The sequence below is a fragment of the Medicago truncatula genome, chromosome 3, assembly GCF_003473485.1.
Source record: "Medicago truncatula cultivar Jemalong A17 chromosome 3, MtrunA17r5.0-ANR, whole genome shotgun sequence".
NCBI lineage: Eukaryota > Viridiplantae > Streptophyta > Magnoliopsida > Fabales > Fabaceae > Medicago > Medicago truncatula.
The window spans coordinates 41,870,997-41,894,458 of record NC_053044.1 but is presented as its reverse complement, the minus strand read 5'-3'; the positions used below and the strand labels follow the sequence as shown (position 1 = coordinate 41,894,458).

General features: G+C 33.1%; 3 protein-coding genes and 1 non-coding gene across 5 annotated transcripts; 2 read left to right on the top strand and 2 right to left on the bottom strand.

The window, feature by feature from the left end:
- Positions 1-1,881: 1,881 nt before the first annotated feature.
- TRNAS-UGA (transfer RNA serine (anticodon UGA)) lies at positions 1,882-1,963 on the top strand. The gene has a single exon. It is a non-coding gene; the product is annotated as a tRNA-Ser (tRNA).
- Positions 1,964-6,944: 4,981 nt separating this feature from the next.
- Positions 6,945-9,074, top strand: LOC11444168 (nuclear transport factor 2A). Its single transcript, XM_003601710.4, has 2 exons — positions 6,945-7,332; positions 8,771-9,074. Exons 1-2 carry the CDS (start codon positions 7,036-7,038, stop codon positions 8,843-8,845), a joined length of 372 nt encoding a protein of 123 aa, XP_003601758.1. The 5' UTR covers positions 6,945-7,035; the 3' UTR covers positions 8,846-9,074.
- Positions 9,075-10,766: 1,692 nt separating this feature from the next.
- LOC11438519 (uncharacterized) lies at positions 10,767-11,836 on the bottom strand. 2 transcript variants are annotated; one of them, XM_024779680.2, is made up of 2 exons: positions 11,524-11,836; positions 10,767-11,403 (listed from the first exon to the last, which is right to left on the bottom strand). In XM_024779680.2, the coding sequence occupies exons 1-2, from the start codon at positions 11,653-11,655 to the stop codon at positions 10,978-10,980; spliced, it is 558 nt and encodes a 185-aa protein (XP_024635448.1). In that variant the 5' UTR covers positions 11,656-11,836; the 3' UTR covers positions 10,767-10,977. The 2 variants fall into 2 exon arrangements, with proteins under 2 accessions (XP_024635448.1, XP_003601757.1); XM_003601709.4 differs by having other exon boundaries at positions 10,767-11,400.
- A 571-nt stretch (positions 11,837-12,407) lies between these two features.
- Positions 12,408-22,322, bottom strand: LOC11443052 (calmodulin-binding transcription activator 4). The gene is made up of 13 exons (XM_003601708.4): positions 22,169-22,322; positions 21,288-21,419; positions 21,049-21,164; positions 20,259-20,347; positions 19,878-19,923; positions 18,890-19,247; positions 17,097-17,248; positions 16,613-16,703; positions 16,298-16,518; positions 14,902-15,581; positions 13,664-14,222; positions 13,162-13,455; positions 12,408-12,800 (listed from the first exon to the last, which is right to left on the bottom strand). The coding sequence occupies exons 1-13, from the start codon at positions 22,176-22,178 to the stop codon at positions 12,672-12,674; spliced, it is 2,877 nt and encodes a 958-aa protein (XP_003601756.2). The 5' UTR covers positions 22,179-22,322; the 3' UTR covers positions 12,408-12,671.
- Positions 22,323-23,462: the final 1,140 nt, after the last annotated feature.

Below are 23,462 nucleotides of genomic sequence, written 5' to 3'. Positions count from 1 at the left end.
TTGAAACCCAAAAATGGTATTGAAAAATGCTATTTTATCGCGGGTCGTTAATTTGATACGAAGAAAAGAGAACACACCAACAATCCATTTGTCATTCCTAGCTGACAATTATTGTTCCATTAATAACTAAAGGGTTTGTCTAACATGTAGTCCCTCCGTTTTTAAATATAAGTAAAATTGACTTTTTAGGTTCATTCATTAATGATGTATGTGGTTCATAATATGGACCATATACATCATTAAATGAATGAACTTAAAAGGTCAATTTTGCTTATATTTAAAGACGGAGGTAGTACAACATTACACATGTTAAAACAAGGTCAAATGCATCTAAATGTCCTTTAAATTTTTTCGTTTTTTCCAAAGTGGTCCTTTAAGTTTTAAAAGTTCCAAAGAAGTGCTTTTAGTTTTTGAATCGTTTCAAACAAGTCATATTGTAGATAGCATAGTTGGTAATTGCTTCCTTGAACTCATCTTTGGTACCAAATCTGGCTCCTAACACCCACTTAAAATTAGTCATCTTTTTAGGCATGACAAATAGTAGATAATGCTCTTTGTTGCTATCATCTGAATCATCACCATCATCCTCTAAAATGACTTGTTTGAAACGATTCAAAAACTAAAAGGACTTGTATGAGACTTTTGAAACTTAAAGACTTGTTTGGGACTTTTGAAACTTAAAGAATCACTTTGGAAAAAACGAAAAACTTAAAGGACCTTTAGATGCATTTGACCTTAAAACAACTAATAGTAGTAACTTATTCTTGAAAAACAACAGTTATTTATTCAAAAAAATTGTATCTAATATTAAATGTTCAAGTTCCAATACAGAATTTCTTTTCTTAAGGACCAATACAAAATTTCTATTTTAAACTTCTTAACATGTGCAAAAGATAGAAAAACTCATAACTAAAATGACTAACAAACCGAAGAGTTCAAGATTTAACTAGTAAATTTTTATCTGAATTAATGATCAATATGACTAGTAAATGTAGTCGATCCCACCTAGCAGGATAAAACTTTGTTGTTGTTGTTGTAACGATCAATGTGACAAAGAATTGATAAAAGTTTTATGATTCAGCCATGGATCAGTAGATACAAGTTATAGCATATCAACATTAGTATCAAAGAAGGAAGAAGAATTTGTGTACCTTGAATTATGTTGATGAAGGATAACTGCCATGAGAGGAATGATTACCCTCATTCCGTTTAGGTTTGCACCATGTTGGTCAGAATTCAGAATAGTTTAACCGTCTGATGAGATGACGTTTAAATAGCTAAACGACCGAGGGCAGAGACCTCTAATTGGACTTAGCTAAATGGTTCAACCCATCACGGTTCATTTAGAAAAAATAGTTCAATCACACATATTCATCAACTAATTAATGCTTAACTGAATAGACCATAATTTATATTATGATATTAACTTATAATAATTGAACATTGTCAATCCATAATTAATTAATTAAATAATTAATCCAAGAAGAATTACACTTTCAAAACTTAACATAGTGGTTCGCCCCATGTTTAATCGATTAAGTTAATTCTTGAACTATCAATCTGCTATTTAAAATTAATTAAGGAGCTAACTTGATTATTTAATTGAAAATAATTTAAAGTATTGGGTATATTTCAGTTGCTCAAAAGTTAATTGAAGAGAGAAGGTTTATTCCAATTTAATTTTAAACAATAAACAAAGTATTAAACAGTCACGTCTTTATTCGTCACCAATTTGTGTTGTGGTAATGGACAATATAGTATGCCGACAGATTTGACATGTCAACTCAAAATGCCAATATATAATATAATAACGATTTTTGGACCGTCAGACTCAAAGATAATTTAGTTATATTTATAATCACTAAATGAAATCAACAATAAGTCGATATGTCCGAGTGGTTAAGGAGACAGACTTGAAATCTGTTGGGCTACGCCCGCGCAGGTTCGAACCCTGCTGTCGACGTTGTTTTTTTTTTTTTTCGCGTATGTTATTAAGGATTTGTTGTTATTCGGGAGTTTTTTTATTTATTTTTAATTCAGGAGTTAGTTGGATACGGAGAGGCACAGCGTTTTATATGCTTGTTATTCAGGTGGTACAATGGTTTATAATGATTAGTATCTATCCAAACATGCGGTTATGTGTTAAGGGTCTAAACATGCGGTTTATAATGATTGTTGGTACTTCTTTTGTATTTTATTGCAAGTCGTTTTTACATTTTTACACGTATTAAAAAATGAGAAATGCTATGTCAAATTCTTTGACACACGCCTCTTAACACACGCTCTACAAGCTAGCCACGTCATCCTATTTTTAAGACATGATACTTGCAACCGGCTCTTTTGGTTAAGAAACAAGAAACCCATTTGCAAAACATTATTTTCCTGTCAATCTTTCCAACTTTTAAAGTACAAACCTCCACTCACGAGTTTGAAGCTATTCACCGATCGTTCAACAGCCACCATTTTTTCCACAAACCTCACACTTTTCCCTTGGCATGGTAGATTAATACATGAAAGTGGTTTTTTTCAATCTAATTTATTCTTCTAATTTAATATTCACATTGAATTCTGCAGATTTAGAGCTTATAATAACAAGTGTTTTCTAGTGTCATAGGAACATTAGAGTGTTTATGCCTTAATTTGAAAATATAAAATCAAGAGCTTATAATGAAACCCACACACAAACAACAAATTGTGAAAACTTATATCGGCATCAATCTCCAACCCCCCAACCATGTCTCTGTCGCACCGGCAAGCCACCGCTCACCACTCTACCGCCAACTGCCATAGTTTGAAACTGGTACACAAACAATAGATTTTGTCTGCGACATCCTTTTTTTTTTTTTTTTTTTGTTAATCTCACTTCGTTAGCCACCAAGTGGATAAATCTGTTTTCCTTCACAACCATAACCATCACCAGAAAAGTGTGGTGGAATAGAAAAGTCGCCAACATAACTCGCAATATGTTAGAAGAAGAAAGGTCACGCAATGTTTTGGATTCCAGTAATAAAAAAAGTTTAAAAATTGAAACTTGAAGAACCAGTCATCCGGTAGAGGGTTTTCAAAATGAGGAGACGTGGCATGATTTTGGGGCGTGTGTTAGTAAGGGTGTGACAGAGGGTTTGCCGGTAGCAGTTCTCTTAAAAAATATAGTTAATTTTATGTTAAAAGGAGAAATTACTTAAATTAAGAGCGGTTTTATAAAATTATCTCTTATCATTGTCAAAAAAGAATATCGCTTATTAATGACATGAGAAAAGAGATTAAAATAGTTGAAAGAAGAGATAATAATAAGTGATAGATGGTACACGGATATTGTATAATAGAAAAAAGGTTTAAATATGCATTTAGTCATTGCACTTTCATCAGATTTTGGTATTGGTCCCTACACTTTTTTTGTTTGGAATTGGTCCCTGCACTTTGTAAAAATATTGGTATTGGTCCTTCTATTAACTTTCTGTTAAAAAAAAACACAAAACTATTGGTATTGGTCCCTGCACTTTGTAAAAATATTGATATTGGTGCCACGTGGCGTGAAATGATTGGGCCACGTGGCACTCCGTTGGTTTTGTGTTTTTTTTTAACAGAAAGTTAACAGAGGGACCAATACCAATATTTTTACAAAGTGCAGGGACCAATGCCAAACAAAAAAAAGTGCAGAGACCAATGCCAAAATCTGATAAAAGTGCAAGGACCAATGACACATTTAAACCTAAAAAAAAATATTAATGAAACACTGATATTGTAAAATGACTTATAATAAAATAAAGAGAGAGTCTTTTTGGCATGTTACACTTTTCTTGAAGATTGTTTAATGAGTTGGTTGTCCACACACATTTAATAAGATTACATGTAATATTAATAAATTGGGTAAACAAGGGCTTACTCCTCTTTCATTTGGTCAAATTTTGGTTTACGAAAGATTTTTTGATTTTGAACACTAATGTTATCTGAATGTACACTTAAGCTTATGTGGCATGTTGAGTCACGTTTTTTTATTATGTGGCAATCTGACTTTATAATTTTTTTTATTACATTTTACTTACATGTAATTTTTTTATTTACAATTAAAAAAAATCTTAAAAATACAATAATTTTTTACTCCTCTCTTCTCCCTTCTCCCTTCTCATCTCTTCTGCCATACATCTCTTCTCTCTTCTCACTTCTCATCTTGATATTGGAAAGTTGAAGAGTATGTCCGAACTATTCGTCAACAATTCAATGTAGAGTTTTTCGTTATCGAATCACAGTCATAATCGTATATAAGAATGTAAATTCTTGTTGTACATTTTCAAGTATACATAATTATAGTATTAAAGGTTCCAAAAGTATTAAAGCTTTATTAGTTTAGATAATTTTAAAAAAATTATCTTGGTCTCTAGTACCATACATCTTCCTAGATGTTACATACGTGAAGGTGGTGAAGGTGATGAAGAACAAAGAGAAAGGAAATGGAAGGAAGCGAGAGGATGGTGGCCACGATAAACATTTTTTGCACATTCAGCAAGTCATATCAGCCAAACGATTTGGTCTTAATTTTAAGGGAGAATATAAAGAAAAGAAGTTACCAAGATGTATCCTCAAATTTAGCCAAATGGTAGGGGTGAAACCCTCTTAACCTTAAGAAATTTAAGAGCATTTTAACTTCTTATTTTCTAGCTTGTTTGAAGAGGTTGAATATTTATCACTTAGCATTTGCAAATGATATTATACTTTTCCTTGAACCTTTATTGAAACAAGTTAATATTATCTTGGGTTAATAGTGTTTTTCACCCCTGTAATATAGGTCATTTCCGGTTTTCGCCCTTGTAAAATTTTCGGTTTGAATTGCATCCTTGTAAAACTTTTTTTTTCCGGAAAACACCCCTCCCCCATCCAACTCAGCAAATTCTCTTACGTGGCGCTGATTTGGCATTTTTTTTTTCATTTTTCATTTTTTTTAATTGGCCATGTGTAAAAAATATATCCACATCAGATTTTATATTTAAAAATAAATTTTAAAAAATAAAAAAATTCAGTTTTTTTCCAAAAATTTAAAAAATCGAAAATTAATTTTTAAAAAATTCAAAAAAAATATTAAGATTTTTTCCGAAATATAAAAAAACAAAAAAATAGTCATATTTGTTTCCAAAAAATTTAAAAATCGAAAAAAAAAATAGATTTTATTTTTCAAAAATTAGAAAATATAATCATATTTTTTTAAAATTAAAAATATCTTAAAAAATTCTGGAATTTAATTTTCAAAATAAAAAAAAAAGCAAATTTTCAAAATTACAAATATAGAAAAAATTCAGATTTTTTATTCGAAAATTTTATTCCACAATTTTAATAAAATATTGGGGAAAAAATCATTTCATTCCACAAATATAAGATTTATGATTTCTACCTCCTCTAAGGAAAAGCTTAATTCTAGGAAAAATGAAATTTCCATGACTTTTTTAGAACCCTCTAAATTTGTATTCAGATTTTTAAAAATTATATTTTTTTTCCATAATGTTTTTAAAAAATCTAACCTTTTTTTTTAATTTTGAAAATTAAATTCCAGAATTTTTTAAAATCTTTTTAATCGAAAAAAATCTTTATAGTTTTTTTTTTCTAATTTTTAAAATTTTTGAAAAAAAAAATCAAATTTTTTTTCCGATTTTTCCAAAAAAAAATGACTGTTTTTCTGATTTTTTTATATTTCGGAAAAAATCTTAATATTTTTTAAAAATTATTTTTTCGATTTTTTAAATTTTAAAAAAAAAACTGAATATTTTTATGATTTTTTGGATTTTTTTTTTTTTAAAAATTTATTTTTAAATATTTTAAAGATAAAATCTGATGTGGATATATTTTTTACACATGGCCAATTAAAAAAAATAAAAAATGAAAAAAAAATTCCAAATCAGCGCCACGTAAGCAAATTTGCTGAGGTGGATGGGGGGGGGGGTGTTTTTCGGAAAAAAAAAGTTTTACAAGGATGCAATTCAAACCGAAAATTTTATAGGGGCGAAAACCGGAAATGACCTATATTACAGGGGTGAAAAACACCATTAACCCTATTATCTTTTCTGATATTGATCTCTTTCGCACGACTTCGTGTAAAAAAGTAAGGAAACAATTATCATTTTCTTCTTCTTCTTTTTTATAATTTCCATATTCAACATGATAAACATAGTTTTCTTATGTTGCTTACTCCCTCTCCCTCTCCAACAAGTCGGCCTTAATTTTCTCTCTATTTTCTTTACAGTTTCTTCATTGAATGGTGGTTTTGAGTCAATTCTTGACCTGAAATCACTCCTCTTTATCTTTTTCTCTCTATTTCAATCTAAATAAGTGATTTTCACATAGATCTAGGTTTTTTCTTTTTGATTTCATGATCAAAGTGTGGTGGTTTGTTGTTCGTCGTCTTATATGGCGTTTGATTTTTCGTCTTCGTGCAATGTTCATTTGATTCATATTGAAAGATCGATTATTCAATCAAAGATTTGGGCGTCAACATTGCAGATCTGGAGGCCATGAATATTCCGATCACTTTAATTTTGTCATAGGCATTATGCTGTTATATGCTATTAACTTGGATGCTGTGAGTTTGCTCGCAGATTCATCCTTTACGTTTTTAGCGGTGTTGAATGATGTAATCTTTCGATTTGAATGAATGAATATCATTTTATTTTTTGTAAAAAAAACATAATTTTCTTAATAAAAAAAATAGATAAATATGATTTGTTATAAATTTTTGACAAAAGGTTTGTAACAATTTGAAAGTTACATGTGTTTGTACTTATATTTTTAATCAATTTTTTTTTATATTAAATAATATTTATAATTTACACGCATTAGTGCAGTAAAAAAGCGGAATGATAAACATGGAAATGTATTTTCCGCTAATCGTATATATGTCGTGGTATTAGGCATTTCCCTATATATATATATATATATATATACACACACACACACACTTTATTTATAAGAAGCTGAGTGAGATAGAGAGACTGCGTGAGAAGAAAGCAGAGAAACAGAAAGAGATCGTGTTACGGCGGCGTAAGAGCGATGGATCCAAACGCATTGTCAAAGGCATTCGTGGAACACTACTACACCACCTTCGACACCAACCGTCCCAATCTCGCCGCTCTCTATCAAGATGGTTCCATGCTCACCTTCGAAGGTCAGCAAATTATGGGATCTCAGAATATCGTCACTAAACTCACTTCTCTCCCTTTCCAGCAGTGCCATCACTCCATCACCACCGTTGATTGTCAACCTTCTGGCGCTAACGGCGGCATGCTCGTCTTTGTCAGTGGTAATCTTCAGCTCGCCGGCGAACAACACGCCCTCAAATTCAGTCAGGTCGGGTTTTCTATTTCTTAATTTTAGGGTTTTCTATTTTTTATTTTCTTATCAACAATTTTTGTGTTATTTAGGTTTTTGATGATTAAGATCTACGTTTTGTTAAATCTCAATTTTATTAATTATTACTTAATGAGAGTTTAGGGTTTTGATATTGTTTTTGTGTGATTGTAGTTGAATCTCTCGTTTTGCTAATAGTTTTGTTGTCTTAGAATTTCATTATTGGAGTGAATATCCAATTTAATCCCTGAAATTTGATTGGTATTATCAATATTCTAAATTGATCCTTAGAATTGTAAAAATGTTAATTAGGATTTTTAATCTGTTGGTTCTATTATTGAGAATGAGTCGTAGTCATTGCTCATATGCATGTTTGGTTTTGCGGCGAGTTTAGCAGAATCAGGTCGAGCCTATGTGATTTTGACATTCCAACTACACACTTATTATTATTATTATTATTATTATTATTATTATTATTATTATTATTATTATTATTAGTATGGATTTGGATTGTGTGAATGAAGTTAACTTACAAGTGTAAATTGAACTTTGATGAGCATTTATTCCATGTAGATTCCTCTCTGTATCAATGTTGTTTTCTTTAGGGTAGGGTATTGATTACTTGATGTTGTTGAACATTTATTGTGTGGAGTGGGGGAAGTGTTTGTGGTCCTGTTTTTGTTAAGTTGTTCTCAAATCTCAATGTCATCAACATGTCTAGAAAAAACGTGCCTTTTATGCTTGATTTGTTCACCAATCTAATGTTAGTTAATATGCGCCTTGTGGTCAACGGTTCTTGGATAGAGGCGTGTGCTTTCTTAATTATTTTACTCAGATTTCAGGACCATCCTATACTTCTATACGAAATAGTGAAATGACCATCCCTTTTATCACAAATCAAGTGAATGCCAAATATTGGTTAACTTGTCAACGAACCCATATTGAAGGGTCTGTGGAGGGAAAAGGAAATGCATCGCTAAATTCTCGTTTGGAAGATGGTTCTAGTTCCATCTCTAGACATCAAAGTCTCAGATTGAGTTAGAGAAGAACACGGGTTAATTAGGAAAGTGAAATTATGAAATGATTAACCACGGCATAAACAGTCTATTGCTATAAGAAAATGGTCTGTGTTTGGGCAATGGGCATTACTATTAGGGTTTCTGCCACTAATTCATGATTAGAGTGAAATTTCTAATTTTGAAGTTTTCCTCATATTGATAATGGTGTTTTATGTAACCAAAGAGAAAGACCAAATTTCAGTAACATATAAAGGTGGTCTTTTATTGCATTTACCAGTTATTATTGTCCAGATAGAACTGGGATTGTTAGTCATCAATATCACTTGGTAGTCCTTTATCTTCTCACACTGTTAATTACCCAATCCTACTCTCATTTCTCAATCACGATGAGTGAACTGAACAATTTTTTCTCTTTGCAGATGTTCCATTTGATACCAACACCGCAAGGAAGCTATTATGTGTGGAATGACATATTCCGTTTGAACTATGCATGAAGATAGACTGCTGAATGTATAAGTTTGCGTACAACTGTTTTGCTTCAGACATTTGAAATTAAAATTGGGTCTTTTGGTTTGTGTTAATTCTTAATTGTGTCTCCTGTTCAGAATTGTGTTTAAACTCTTCGAAGGAAAATTTGTTGAAGATCAATGAATATTGGGGGTTGAAAACTTTATACTGGTTCCATATCCATGCAATTTGCATCTAAAATTTGGCTTTTGTGCATTGGTCGATGTTTTAATTTTTACTAGAGTATTTGATTTCATTGCTGAGTTGGTTTTCCGTTATGTAGCCAGCAGTGCACAAGTGTGCTACTGCTAGCCATTTCAATTGATTGCCTTAGATATATATTTGGCAGATCAACTTCCTTCTCTTTTAAAATACTATTCAAAATTTATGCACTGCGACAATTCAAATTTAGAGGTCTCAAATTGCGAAGATGACTTGATCAAAAAGTGAGCCAATCTAAAGCAAGTCTTGTATTAAATGTTTATTACAGTATTGGTTAAGTACTATTGCAGTGTCATGCTTTGGCTTGTCAGTTTAATTGCTGCTTAGTGTTTGGTTGCTTTTCTGGTGATACAAATCAATTTTAGAATATATTTGGAAAAGTGGTACTTTTTTTTCTCATAATATTTGGATAGTTGGTATAAGGTTGAATGAAGTGAAATGGAATGAGCTAATTAGATTTTAGAAAAATACTCCATCTGTTTTTAAATATAAGCTAGATAGATGGATAGATGGTATCCCGTATCCCATTTTATCCATTTGACTTTATACCACAAATTTAACCCTTACCCTATAAATCTCGGCTTGGGTTTAAGGTCGTGACATACAAAGTCAATGGCAAAGTTAGTCCGTTTTTACAAGGAGATAAAAAAATAAAAAATCAAACATATCTATCGAACAATTGAATATCATTTTATTGAACAAGTGGGTATCATTTGACTTTCTTATTTCTATAGTTTTTAACAAATAAATTCATTTGTGGTAGCTTAACTAATTATCAAATATACTAACTTATTCAAACAATAGTAATTTTCTGGCTATCCTATACACACACAGCTACTGTCAAAGAAATTACCGGGTTGAGTCACGATCAGGTCACTTTCTTTAAGACGTTTCGTGGCACTATCCAAGTTGTGAAAGGTAGACTAACAACCACGCCGTCTCCAGGATAAAACAGCCCAGATCATTGTTACGATTATATACTGCACAGTATACAATCGGTCGTAGATATACACTGCACAGTATACAATCGGTCATAGATATACACCTCGAAATATAGTTTAATCGTTTGATTAAAACTATTCAATACGGTACGTAGCCGCTCTATTTGAAATTGAAATGGACATAAATGAGTAGAAGCAGAAGAACAACTCGTTAACACAAGTCGGAGGGAGAAGAGAGGAATCGCACAGGAATCATCGACTGTGAAATTCGGTGTGAAGAATGAGGGGGGCGAGCTCTCCTTTTATAGGAGGAGTTCGTAACAAAAAACGAGATACTTAGGGATTAAGTCTGCTTAATCCTTAAGCAAAAACTTCGGGATACTCGTTTTTTGGATCGGGTCGGATCATAACAATCTCATTTGTTACGCGTAGCGCTTTAATTAATTTATCATTTTCAAGTGACAAAAAAATATATATTATTTTCCACCCACGACCCAGTCGGACGGACGGCGGCGTCGCGCATGTGATATATATGTTTTTGTAAGCGTTCACCCGTTCACAAAAGTGGGTACCCTAAGAGCACACCTTTGGTGGTCACTCTACCCTTATATAAACACTTTTTAGTTGATGTGGCTCACCAATGTGGGACATTTTTAAGTCACACGCTCACACTAGTTCTTACATTGTGTTTTTCTTATCCAATTTTCTCACTAGATTTAACTGGTGCTCCAACAAACACTACACCTTAAAGAAATTTAGATTTCATACTTATTGATTGACTACGCAAATTGCACAAGAAAACGTAACTTCCACCTATTGACAATTACACAAAAATGCAACGTGAAGTGTGAATGAACATTACAAGCAATGGCCTTAATTAACTTTTCAATATAACTTTCAAGCTCAACCAACTGAGAGTGGATGATCAACCACTTAAAAGAAAATGACAATTTTTATTACTTTCCGAAATTCGGTACATCCACGTTGGTCATATCTGGAATCTTAAGAGAAGGAAGAGAAGTAGATTCATTGTTTTCTTTGTCACCAGCAGCATCCTGACCATTGCTGCCAGAAACATCTTTCACCATCTCTTTGAACATATTCCCAACGGATCTAAATGGGTGGTTCATTCCATCCTTCACTCTCATAACAAGTGAAACCTCTGATAGTTGCCAAGCCACAGTGAGGACAATCATCGCTGAAAGAAGACAATGAGTCACAAAATTCTGCTTCTTCACCTTTTTCAACTCTTTGATTATCTCATCCTTGTCACCATCCGCAGTTTCACCTTTTGTTTTCTCAATTGCAGAATCCACCTGCTTTAAAGGACTAGATGCTTCAGATTGCTTAACCGTTTCACCTCCTTTAGACATTTCCAACTGCTAATAAATCAAATTGAGCAAAATGAACATAAAACTTGTTTAATTTGAAAGACATCATATGACATGCAAAATGGACATAAAATATTGTGTTTGAGACATTAAGCATGAATTGTAAAATACCTGAGACACAGAGAATAGGTGGGAGAGAGTTTGTTTGTATTCAGTTTCGTGGTCTTTAAGGTTATGATTGTTGTCGTGAATATGTTTCTGAATTGCTTGGTCTATGAGTTCAAGCCTCCTATCTTGCTCCATAACCGCCGGAGAGAAATCTTTGTTTAGACTTTGTTCTAACCGACCACCGCTAAAAGCTCTATTTTATTGGATAATCAAAAGGAAAAAAACAAACACACAAGAGACGTGCCTTATTGGCTTGCGGTTTGTTGTTAGTTACTACTATATGCCACTTTCCTCTTGGAGTGGGAAACTGCTTTTGTGGACCTTTCCATCAATTATTATATCTTGATTAATAGGTTCATCCACTCAAATTATTATTATTAATCAAAAATATCTTTTATCACATGCTTATAATTTAATTATTTGACTAATTATAACCCTTAAGTAAAAATTCCTCATCCATAGTTTGTTTTTGTCCTTAAATACTCTTACTGTTGATTTATAATTCTTTATACACATTTTTTTTTTTTTTTTTTTTTATGTTAACCTTAGTAATATGAACTTGGATTGAGAGTGAAAATGAAATTTGACAAAAAAATTGTTCCACCCAAAAATGAAAGTTTATCACTAATGATTCTTCTGGTGGAGTTCATGAGTCCAATTGATTAGTTAAACTCCAAGATATTATCAAATCATCTATTATATGCAACATATTTTTTTAAGTCAAACTATCCCATTAAAATTAACATCAAGGAGAGTCGAACTTAAAATCTTAAGAGAAGTACTATCTCAAACCAACATCAGTAACCCAAGTGAGGTATTTTTAATATATGATTGCATCAATTTAGTCGGTGTAAGATTTTTACTAGTTGCTGCAACTACACACAAAATGAGAGGAAGGCTTTGACAAGCAAGAACATATGCAATAAGAAAGTGGCAAGTTACACCACTGACTTTGAAACTCTATCCAACATGCATTCAAGGCCATTTTGTACATTCGATGAAGTGAAAATGTCCATCACCTTTATCACTATGTACAACCTAGACTGATTTACAAGCTACAACCTCAAAGTTTGTTCTACATATCCAAATACAAAAACTATACATAAACGGTAAAGTTACACACCAAAATAGAGACAAATAAACCATGAAGGCTAGAGCGCCCAAGGAAATTGATATAAATCATCATCTTCAATATTCCAAGCATCATCAATATTCCAAGCATCATCCACAGAAGTTGATAACCGTGTTTCCATTTCATCACTCGTGTTGCCATGTTCAGCCTGTAAGAGAATGGTAAGTTATGCATTGTTCAGACCAAAGGAGCTCTCGAATTGACAATTTCGCTAGCTCTAACTGTTTAACTAATTCCTGATTACTTCTCGAGGAAAATCTTTTTCTTTATCCTACTTCCATTACTATTTACTAGATAAAATCTCATACTGGTACCGCTAACAAAGAATGAATTCATGTTATTTAATCAGATCAGCATGGATTTTATTTAATAATAGTGTACAAAAAATAACATATGAAATAACATTTTTCTGGCATTTCTTATTTCTGAATGCAAAAAGTGGGTGATTTCTCTTATTTCCGAAAGCAAAAGGTGGGCGTAAGTAGAGTAACCAAGATGTTAGCCTATACCTCGGCTCGACGACGCATCCCAAGCATGCGATTATACTGATGCCGAGCAGGCACAGAAGAGACCATGGAAATCACCCGTGCCAAAGCCTTTTGAATTGCTGCATGTACTTTCTCTTGCCTGAACACCTTGAGAAAATCTTCATCATCAGTTTCTTCTTTTGAATCTATTTCTTGTGGAGAACTTCGCAAACCAACCCGTTTTCTCCGCCACCTCAGCACAACCTTGTCCAAGATTCCAACTGCCCATATCATTAGCTTGTATTGCCTCCGAGTCTGGTAACCCCTCACATGAGCCTGCCCAAACAAATACATAAAAATCTGAGGTTAATATTAAGTTCTTGTTGTGGCTTGGTGTATGCATGCACCATTTCTACTTAGTTAGCTATATATCTTTTATTTTTCCATCTCTCTCTTCTAGAAACAATTTTATTCACTTTCAAAGTATCTAGAGCTCTCAGAATTTAATGTCTTTAAAATGTAATAGTAACATAACATCTATTACCTGTATCGTTACAACTTTTTGGCGAAAAGCTAAGTACTCTTTGCGAACTTTCCAGCCTCTATATTTCTTCTGAATTGATAAGGCAGCTGAATGGTAATCACGTGAGCTCCTAACATATCCACCAATGCCACCTAAACCGGTGACATATCCATTTAGACAAGTGGTGGAGGCAGCTTCTCTCTCCATCTGTTTTCTGAAAGAATGTGCACGGAAAGCAGCCTGTATACGTGCAGCTGCCTGAGCTGCATTTCTGACAGCACCCAAGGTATTTTTTAGTGAATCCTCATCATCACTGGCTTCAAGATTTTTCTTAGACACACTACTGACAGTTAACTCAGCTTCAAGCTCAGAAGAATCTTTAGGAACTTCACACTTTTCCAATGTGAGGGACGACAGATGACTTGTTAGATCTACTTCTGCAAGATAACCTGCCAGTCCCTTGTGGCCATTGCTGGCCGCAATAGATGCAGCAGTTTTACCATTTGGGTCTTGTGAACTTGGATCCGTCACTGCTCCAGCAGATGCACCAGCAGCTATAAGTGAAGTAACCATTTTTTCCCTACCATGGAATAAAATAGTTCAGTGATACAACATCTAGAGCATTAAGAATGGAACACAGCTAATTCTTAAAGGTTTCTGAAAGCAATTTTTTTAATCATGACGTGATCACCCTTTATTACTGAATCTGGTCTGACATCATTTGATGATGTGAGAAGACCAATCTAGGTTTTCATAAGAATAATTGATCATATGGAAGACAGTCAAATGAGAAAACTCCAGAAGAAAAGAAGCCATTAAATAAATAAACACTTCGATTCACACAACCTTCCGCAAACTTTTTTTTGACATAACAGTGTCATTATTTAACTAACGTAACTGACCTCACATGGTGTGAAAATACTTTTGTTGTTAAAATAAAGCTATGCATTTGCTATGTTGATAAAGCTTTATATACCCGTTCAATGATTAGTGTAACCTGCTCGTTAATTTCTGACATGCAAAGCATTTTTTTTGGGTCAAGTGCAAAACATTTTATTAAACGTGGCTATAATAATTATACCCTATCAATTTCCAATATTAAAACAGGCTTAGTTTCCATCCCGTGCTCTCTCCTTGTATATGTACTTCCTTTTCCCAAGAAAAAAGTAAAGGTTTCTAAACAAATTTTAGGAATCATATTTTGTTCAAAATCTTGAAGCATTGTTTGCTATCAACAGCTCAGTTCAGTTTTCCATTACCTTCCAAACCGTGCAGCCCAATGAAGGGCAGTCCATCCATTGATATCACGGAAATTAACATTCATGCCACAACTGAGAATGGGGTTCAGGGCCCACTCGAAACCCAATCCAGAAACTATGTGTATAATCCCTTGCTCTTTCTTGGACAAAGAACAACCAGCATCTTCATCTCGTTCATTGGATCTGCAAGAAAGCCAGTGCCGCAGCTTATCCTTCAGCAGCTCTTGAAGAAGACAATTAATAGTACCAGATGAAGTTACGTTGCCAACTAGGAGAGCATCTATAATATGGCTCCATGAATCATCATCTGCTTTCTGTTCTGTTGAAAATTGACCTCCAGATTCTGAGCTATCATCCTTTATAGTCGAAGCAGAGAGGAGCATTTCTGCAAATCGAACAAGTAATAACAGTTCTTCTGGACTATGGGCAACTTCTGTTTCCAAAACATTACAGTGAATGCAACTATTGGTCTTATTACGAAACTCAAACTCTTTGATTTCACTGCATGGTTCCTTATTTCCTGAAGTAATGCACAGAGCAACCTTTCCAAGAAGATGGGACGGAGCCTCACAACAGATTACGCCATCCTGAATTATTTCAGTAGGAACTTCAACGTCACCAAACATACAAGCCCAGGTAGAATCCGAGGGGAGGCAGAGAAAGGATCCAACAATGATCACCTACACATGGAAATAGGGAATTTAGGATTTAGAATATATACCGCATCAGTAGCAATAGCATCTGTATTATATCATCCATTAACAGAAAAATAATTGGCGAGGAAAAAGCTTAAAATGAGTTATGCTTAGAGCTTTCATGACATTTACTTAGTTAATAATTGCATTATATAAAAGTAATTATATATATGTTTCAAACATATTGTGCATGCACTTCATGAACCTAGGTAAAGTTAAGCTGGAAACACCAGTAAGATTAATTAAAAGGAATCACACTTCCGTCATTCAGAAGATAGCATTCACTAATGTACAACAACACAACCAAGCCTCATCCTACTTAGTGGGGTCGACTACATGGATCAAATTACGCCGTAACGTAATGTTCTATCATAAACCATATTTGGATCCAACTCATTAACCTCTAAACCTTCCACAATAGTTTCTCTTGTAGTTTTTCTAAGTCTTCCTCTACCTCTTTTGATTTGACTCTCCTCCATCTGATCTACTCTTCATACTACAACATCTGCAGGTCGTCTCTCTACATGCCCAATCAACCTAAGCCTATTTTCTACCATCTTTTCTACTATAGGTGCTACCTCAACGCTCTAAACGCTCTAATGGTGTCATTCCTAATCCTATCCCGTCTAGCATTCACTAACGTACATGAGCCATAAATCATTATACAGAGCATAATAAAGTAGGAATAAAAAGGTGTAAACCTTTGTTGCCTCATTGGCATAACAATATTCTGGGGAGACAGCTGTAATTGTAAATTTCTGTTTCTGGCCAACAGTCAAGCTTGAATATGCATCCCGAGGTTCTTGAATTTGGCTTTGGTCAAACAATGTTTCATAGTAGTCAGAATTAGTTCCTTGAGTTTCTATTGAAGAATATGGAGAAAATTGGACTCCACCAGTGTCTTGAGGAAGTAAAAACCATGCTGATGATATGGAACATAAATCAGAGGTGGAAGAAATTTCATTATGTGCCAAAAAAGTAAATTCTCAAGTTATTAAGGTTAAAGTAAGCCATACAGTTCTCATCATTATTGCTGTTGGGGTGTATCCGGTAACTGGTTTCCTGGTTGGCAATCATTTCTCTTCCAAAAGAAGATAGAGGCGTTTCCTGTTTCAAGTATACAAATTTTATTTCTTTGTAGGTCATAGATGAAAACTAAATATCAATAATATTTAAATAACAGCTGCAAATAACTCAGTTGTTTCAAGAAATGCCGAACTACATAAATAAGTTAGCGTCTTGCTAACAAGTGCCATAAGGGCACATATTAAGGAACCAAATATTGAAATATTCTCTTGAAAATTGTGTATTTAATTCTTTGAAGTTTAAAAATTATTCTTTTGAACATAAATTCGAAGATAATATTTCTATCTTTGGTTCCATAACATGTGCCCTTAGGGCACTTGAGTTGATAGCATTTGCCAATAGGTTATTTGTAAATTTAGCAAATATACATTATGAACTCTTTAAAAATCTGAAATCTAGCTTTGCAGTACTCACATTTTCAAATTCCTTGTATGCATGTTGTTCTGGTAACTTGTTCACAAATGAGGACTTGGATGATTCCAGCATCTCTGTCCAAGATAAGGTTTTTTCATGCCCACCAGGGAAATCATGGTCAAGTAATTCACGATAACGATTGCCACTGCAATCTACAGAAAATGTACTAATATTAGAAGTTTTTCCTTTACCCTCTTTATGGTTGATGTTGAATAACAATAACTAGAGTAAACCAACTACAAAGCATTTTTTAGAATAAATTGAATATGATTCAGAGCTAAATGTAACAGTGGAATATTTTCTAAAGGATTTGAATGGAACAATAATTAATTTTCATTGAAATGCTGAAATAAATAATTTATAATAATCAGACTTTTTATGTAATGTAATTTCACGTGCACAAATAAATATAAACTATTGTTTCATTTAGTAAATAACATAAAATTATCCGCATTAAATATTTAAAGAGTTTTGCATGGTTAATATATTTTAACTGGGATCCCACGAGTTCACATTGGAGTGATTCCAAATACAAGAAACCTAATTGTAAGGTAGTAGTGTCAAACCATTTTTTTTTCCCCTTGGTTATGTGAAGGAGAGCATTGGTGCAAAGGTTGGAGTTGCTGCTGTGAAACTAAAAGTCACGAGTTCAAGTCGTGGAATTAACCTCTTGCAATTACTTGGTAAGGCTGCCAAAAATAGATTAACAAGAGGCCCAACGTTTTCCTGGACTTTTCTATGGTAGGATCTCTGTGGCATGAAGTTGCCCTTTTTGACATTTGTTTATAATACGTGTCCTAAATATCTTTTTAAGATTCACATAAAACAATTGAGATATAGCGAATGAGGAATTAGGTTACCTAGAGAAAATTCATCATATAGAGTGGTTGCAATACCAAATAAAAAAACTCATGACTATGATAGCCTCAGACAGCTTAGACAAGCAGGTATGCTGTAAATTTGGCTCAACAGTTATAACTTATGGCTAATTAGCTATGAGGGTAAAGGAAGCTGCTGGCGTCTCTACCCAGGTAGATGACAAAGATCTATAACCGAATACTTTAAAGACAATCTATTATTAAATATATAAAGGCTGAAAAACAAATTGATGAGTCTACATGTCCTTTTTCTCATCTCTTGATTTTAATCCCTATCATCACCCTCTTCTTTTGTAATCGGCAAAAGTAAATCTAAATACTTTTATGTTTTCATCCAATCTTTGTAACTCCTCTCATTTCATACGCTGTTTTTTAGACTTTTGTTCCCAACATCCTAGTCTCCAAGTCAACTTTTCCCGTCTATTAAATTTAAGCTCCATCATCACCCTCTTCTTTGGTAAGATACAATAGTAACACCTAAAGCCTTTTATCTTTTCGTCCATATTTTCTAACTCCTCTCATTTCATGCGCTATATTTTTAGATTTCATTTGCAACCTAGCTGTTTTTTAGGTTTTAATGATTGACCACTGATTAAGATCATCCTCAAAGCATTCTTTTGTTCCTTTTACTAAAATCAACCAACTCAGTTTCCTTACCATACCTAGTAGCTTCCCTTCTATGTTCTATACACTTAACTAATAAATTATCATGATTATGTATAAAAATATTTTGTAATTAAACAGTGTCTAACTAGATTTTATTCGGTAGCTTGTGCGACATGCAGGTCTACTTTAGGATAAATGCTCAACATAAGGATTAACTAAGATGTTTGACTGAACTAAAACATGTATTAATTTAACCCCCAACCCCCAAAAAACCTATTAATTCTCATCGTGCAAGTTTGTTTAAATTACCTTTTGTTCCATTATATCCATCATATGGTTGTTTATGATCATCTGGTTCAGCGAAAGCAACGGGAATTTCATGCTCACTATAAAAGGGAGGAATTTCTGTGAAGCTGTCATCATTCAAACTTAATTGTTCCTCCAATTGGCGCAGAGCTTGTGCGTTTGTTTTCTCTACGTGATCCGTTCCATTATTCATGATGACTATATCCGAGGTGACCTCTAAGAACCCAGGACTGGAGAAATTCTGATTAGGTTCACATGAATCACCAACTGTGGATGTTGTCTCAGGGTTTGGAGTAGTATATGAGCTACGACTCTGACTAAACGGTGATGATTGTGTGACAGGACCAGAATTGGATGTCCCCTGTAACATATGGGTGATAACAATAATGTCAAACTCAAATGCAAGCTGCACAGAGATACCAATTCACAGGAGGGAATGTAATTAAATAATTGCCATTCAGAAAGTTGAGCCATTATAAGTGAGAATTTGATAACAAAATTAATCACAGTCCTCCACAGAACGGTATCCAAAGTGAATCTGGTCTTAAAATTAAACATTGGCATGTAACATGTAGACAGGTCATATACGTAGTTAGAGAGAGCACCCCGACCAGAAAAAAGAGTACATTTTGGAGGTATGAACCACATAATCCACTTTGGATATTCATGTTTTTGGAGAGTTTTGAACAAAATTACGAGAGAGAGAGAGAGAGAGAGAGAGAGAGAGAGAGATCTGAACTAAAAGAGTATAGAGATATTAGTAATAAAAAGAAAACAAGAGAAAAATTTTATGAGAAAAGAAAAACATAAATTATGTAACAGAAGTTTCAAAAGTGAATATTGAAAAAGGAAGAAGCGCTTTAAGTAAAACTTCTAAAACAGGAAAGAGAGTGAACCCATGTTGTGCAAAAGGGACTCCTATCCCCAGTTTTCACACTTCTAACATGCTGCAATTACTATGTTTATCTGATGACATGTTTTGAAAAATCACCTCATTTGTTTCTCTATAATGCACGAGAACAACATGCTCATATTCCCTGTCAAGACAACAGCATAAGAGCAAATACAAACATTCATTAAATCAACATAATAATATATAAACGAAAATATCTTAAGATTAGCAATGCATACTTAATGTTGATTGTTTTAAAGTAAATAAAACATTACCACGGTAAAAAATATAATCTTACGTTATCTTTATATATGTTTTCTCATAAATATCCATGATTCTATGCTGTTATGCATACTGAAGTATAATCTGACTTTGCCTTTATATAATTTTCTCTAACGTTTTTACGAAGGGTTTGAAAGATACAACATGCAGTGGTAAGCTTAATAATACGAAGGGATTGTCAATTAATAGTTTACTCACGGGTTCAACATCCAATAACTTCGCCTCTGGAAACTACGGTTCTCCTCTCCATGTGCATAGTAGCAGTTTAGAGCTTCAACATTTCCAACCTAATCATGCAGAATAATATGATTACTCAGATTGAGAAAATCAAAATATAAGATCCCATATCAAAACAAATGTTGTCATAAAAGTTATTGCTAATATAGCAATGATGGTAAATTATTTTGAAAACAAAAAACTGCTCAATACCAGAAAAACTGTTGGTCAGAATCAATTATATCTCAAATTTTTGCTATATTTCATATACATAAAAAGTGCTTGCTGAACAAAATACTTCCTACTAGTTCCAAAAGAACCTTGGAAGCTACATGGAAATAGATTTCCAAAAAAAAAATCCAATGAGAATCTTGATTTATTTTTCAATAAGACCTCATTTCAAAATGTTTCAGATGCCTATCCATTAGCATATTTTTGCAGTTAAAATAAGAGAATAAACAAAACCAAACTAGGGATGTATCAGATTACCGTTAATCATTTACCTCCAAATTTGAATTGGTATGAAAACTCCATGCTGTTATTATGGTACAATTACGATATGTTTCCTACATAGTTCTTATGTGACACTAAAAAACATATTTTGGTTTGGCCTAAAATTACAGTGCAAATTGAAGCATTTACATACAACATAAACTGAATCAAGAGTAAGCTGTTAATGTGGACTGCCATATGCTGCAGCAAGAAATACAAATTTGAAACCACCTATCAAGGAACTAAAATAATAATAACACCATATATTCTTTTGGCGCACCTTAAGCCGTTCATGCGCTTCTGAAACAGTTCTTCCATCTTTTTTCTTCCGCCAATTATGACCATCTTTTCGAAAGAAACGCATGACTCGTTTATTAAACAGATACACAGATCCACCTTTAAAAAAAAAAAAAAATCAATTGCCAATGTTGTTGACAATCAGTAATAAAGCACAAATAACCAGAAAATCAGGTCACTTAATTCTTTCATCAACTTTATTAAAGAGAATAAGGATGTTACCACGAGGCTGGTTAAGGGGAAAATCGGTGAACTTGCAGGTATCATGATTCTGCAAAATGTAAAGCACTTCTATAGGCTTGAGCCATCTTTTCTTAGCTTCTTGAAAAAGATCATTGATATTGTATTGCAAACCTGTCATGACAATGTCAAGTTAGTCCAATAATTTAGAAATTAGAACTCTTCTAACATTCAATCTTTTTCATCTCTTCATTTTTATGGAATTCTAAGTTGCTCAAAGTTGGGGCCACACACTGTGACTACTGGCTATAAATGTAGCTCATGTTAGACATAATGATGGTTTATTAGAACAACGGTGAGCCAGTGTGATTTTACAAAAGCTACAAAATGCAGCTTTTGCCAAATCACGGTGGCTCAACGTGATTCTGACAAACTCATCTAGATAACAAACATTCACTGTGTATGGTATAAGCACGATTCTGGAAGGGGTCCCACCATTTTGGTGTATTGAACACAGTTTTACCCTATTCTTTATATAAGAGACAATTTTCAAGATTTAACTCATCAGGTGACAACAACTTTATCCTTGCATTAAAACTCCCCCATACGTGGCAAACTCTTTGTCATACCGACTTGTTTATCGTTAAAAGGACAATGATTAAGCAAACTGTGCAGCAATAAGTATGTTTATTGAAAATACTAGCATAAGTACAATCAGAACTGACTTGACTGGGCATAAAAAGTTACAAACAGAACAGTAAAAATATCAAAAAGGTGCATCGCCAATAATAACACACACACAAATAAACAAAGTTGCAGAGTTTCCATCAACTGAATTTGAAAATTGCAAGGATAAAGTTGAAAGAGTGATTAAACGAGAGGAAGTGAAAAATGAAAAATATGCAGAAGGAGAAAGTTTTTACCAGGTAGCATCGTAATTGATTTCGAAATGGAAGAAGAATATTAGAAGTTAAGCATTTGCGTTTGGGTTAATCAGCTTCTCAAACAAAAGTGATCAATCACTAAAGAACAATTTCAGACACGCTGCACCGTTTTTTTAGTGCTATTTATTTAAGGTTTAATAGTTTTTTAAGCTTACTTTTACTTTTACATAGTGATCGAGTGGGAAAATTGTCGTCTTATCTCTTATGTGGAATTTGGTTTTTCTTTCTATATTTAAGAGGTTCATTTTTTTGACTCATTATTTAAATTCAATTAGATAGATAGTGATGTATTGATAAAAAAAAGTTAAAAGTAATAAAGCAGGATAATTCTAATTCTTATTTTCTAAAGTAGAAAACTTGTTTTTTACCCAATGAGTGTCACATTTAAAGAAAAAATAATGTTAAAATAAATATTTTAATTCGCAATGTAATATTAATTTCTTTTTATCAGCAGTATATTTTATTCTAATTAATATTATGTGCATTGTTTTTAAATTGAGAGGTTCAAACTTCAAATTGATATATTTTCATTTTGAATTCATGGTAATGGATAATAAATCAACACTTGATAAAATTGTTAGTGTAAGTCATCTACACTCTTGTGTCTTTGTAATAAGCAAAAAATCAATATGTTAGATTCATTTATTAAATAATGTACGTAATCTATAATAAAGATTTTATACATAATTAAATAAATGAATCTATCATCAAGCTTAGCTGAATTGGTAAAAATATTATATATTTTAAATGTGTGAGTTCTAACCATGAAGCTACGTAAAAAAAAAAAAATCTAAAATGTAGATCCATCATTTCACAACATGAATCTAATATATAATTTGTACGTTTAACGATTAATTACCGCATGAAACTACACAAACTCGAACAGCAGGGGATTGTGATCCATGATGAATTGTTGCGTGGAAATTTCGTTCCGGAAGATGGATGGAGTGTGTCTGTTCATACATACTACTATGTGCAAAGAATTTAAAAGTGAAAACAAAACTACTACTTACTCTACTGTGATGATGGCATGAACCAAGTAATAAACATATGGAAAGCGTTGTTGGAACGTACGTAGAGCACTCGCAAGACTCAACTAATTTGTGGTTCTTGGCATACATGAACTGACGTTGACTCAAGAAGAATCAACACACATCTTGTAATTTTCTTCTATTTTCAACAATACACACTTGACTTACTTGTTCACATTCAACGCTACGGTTTCCCCTTGTCCTCCTTCCTTTATGTGTAGGGCTATGCCTAACATTTTTTT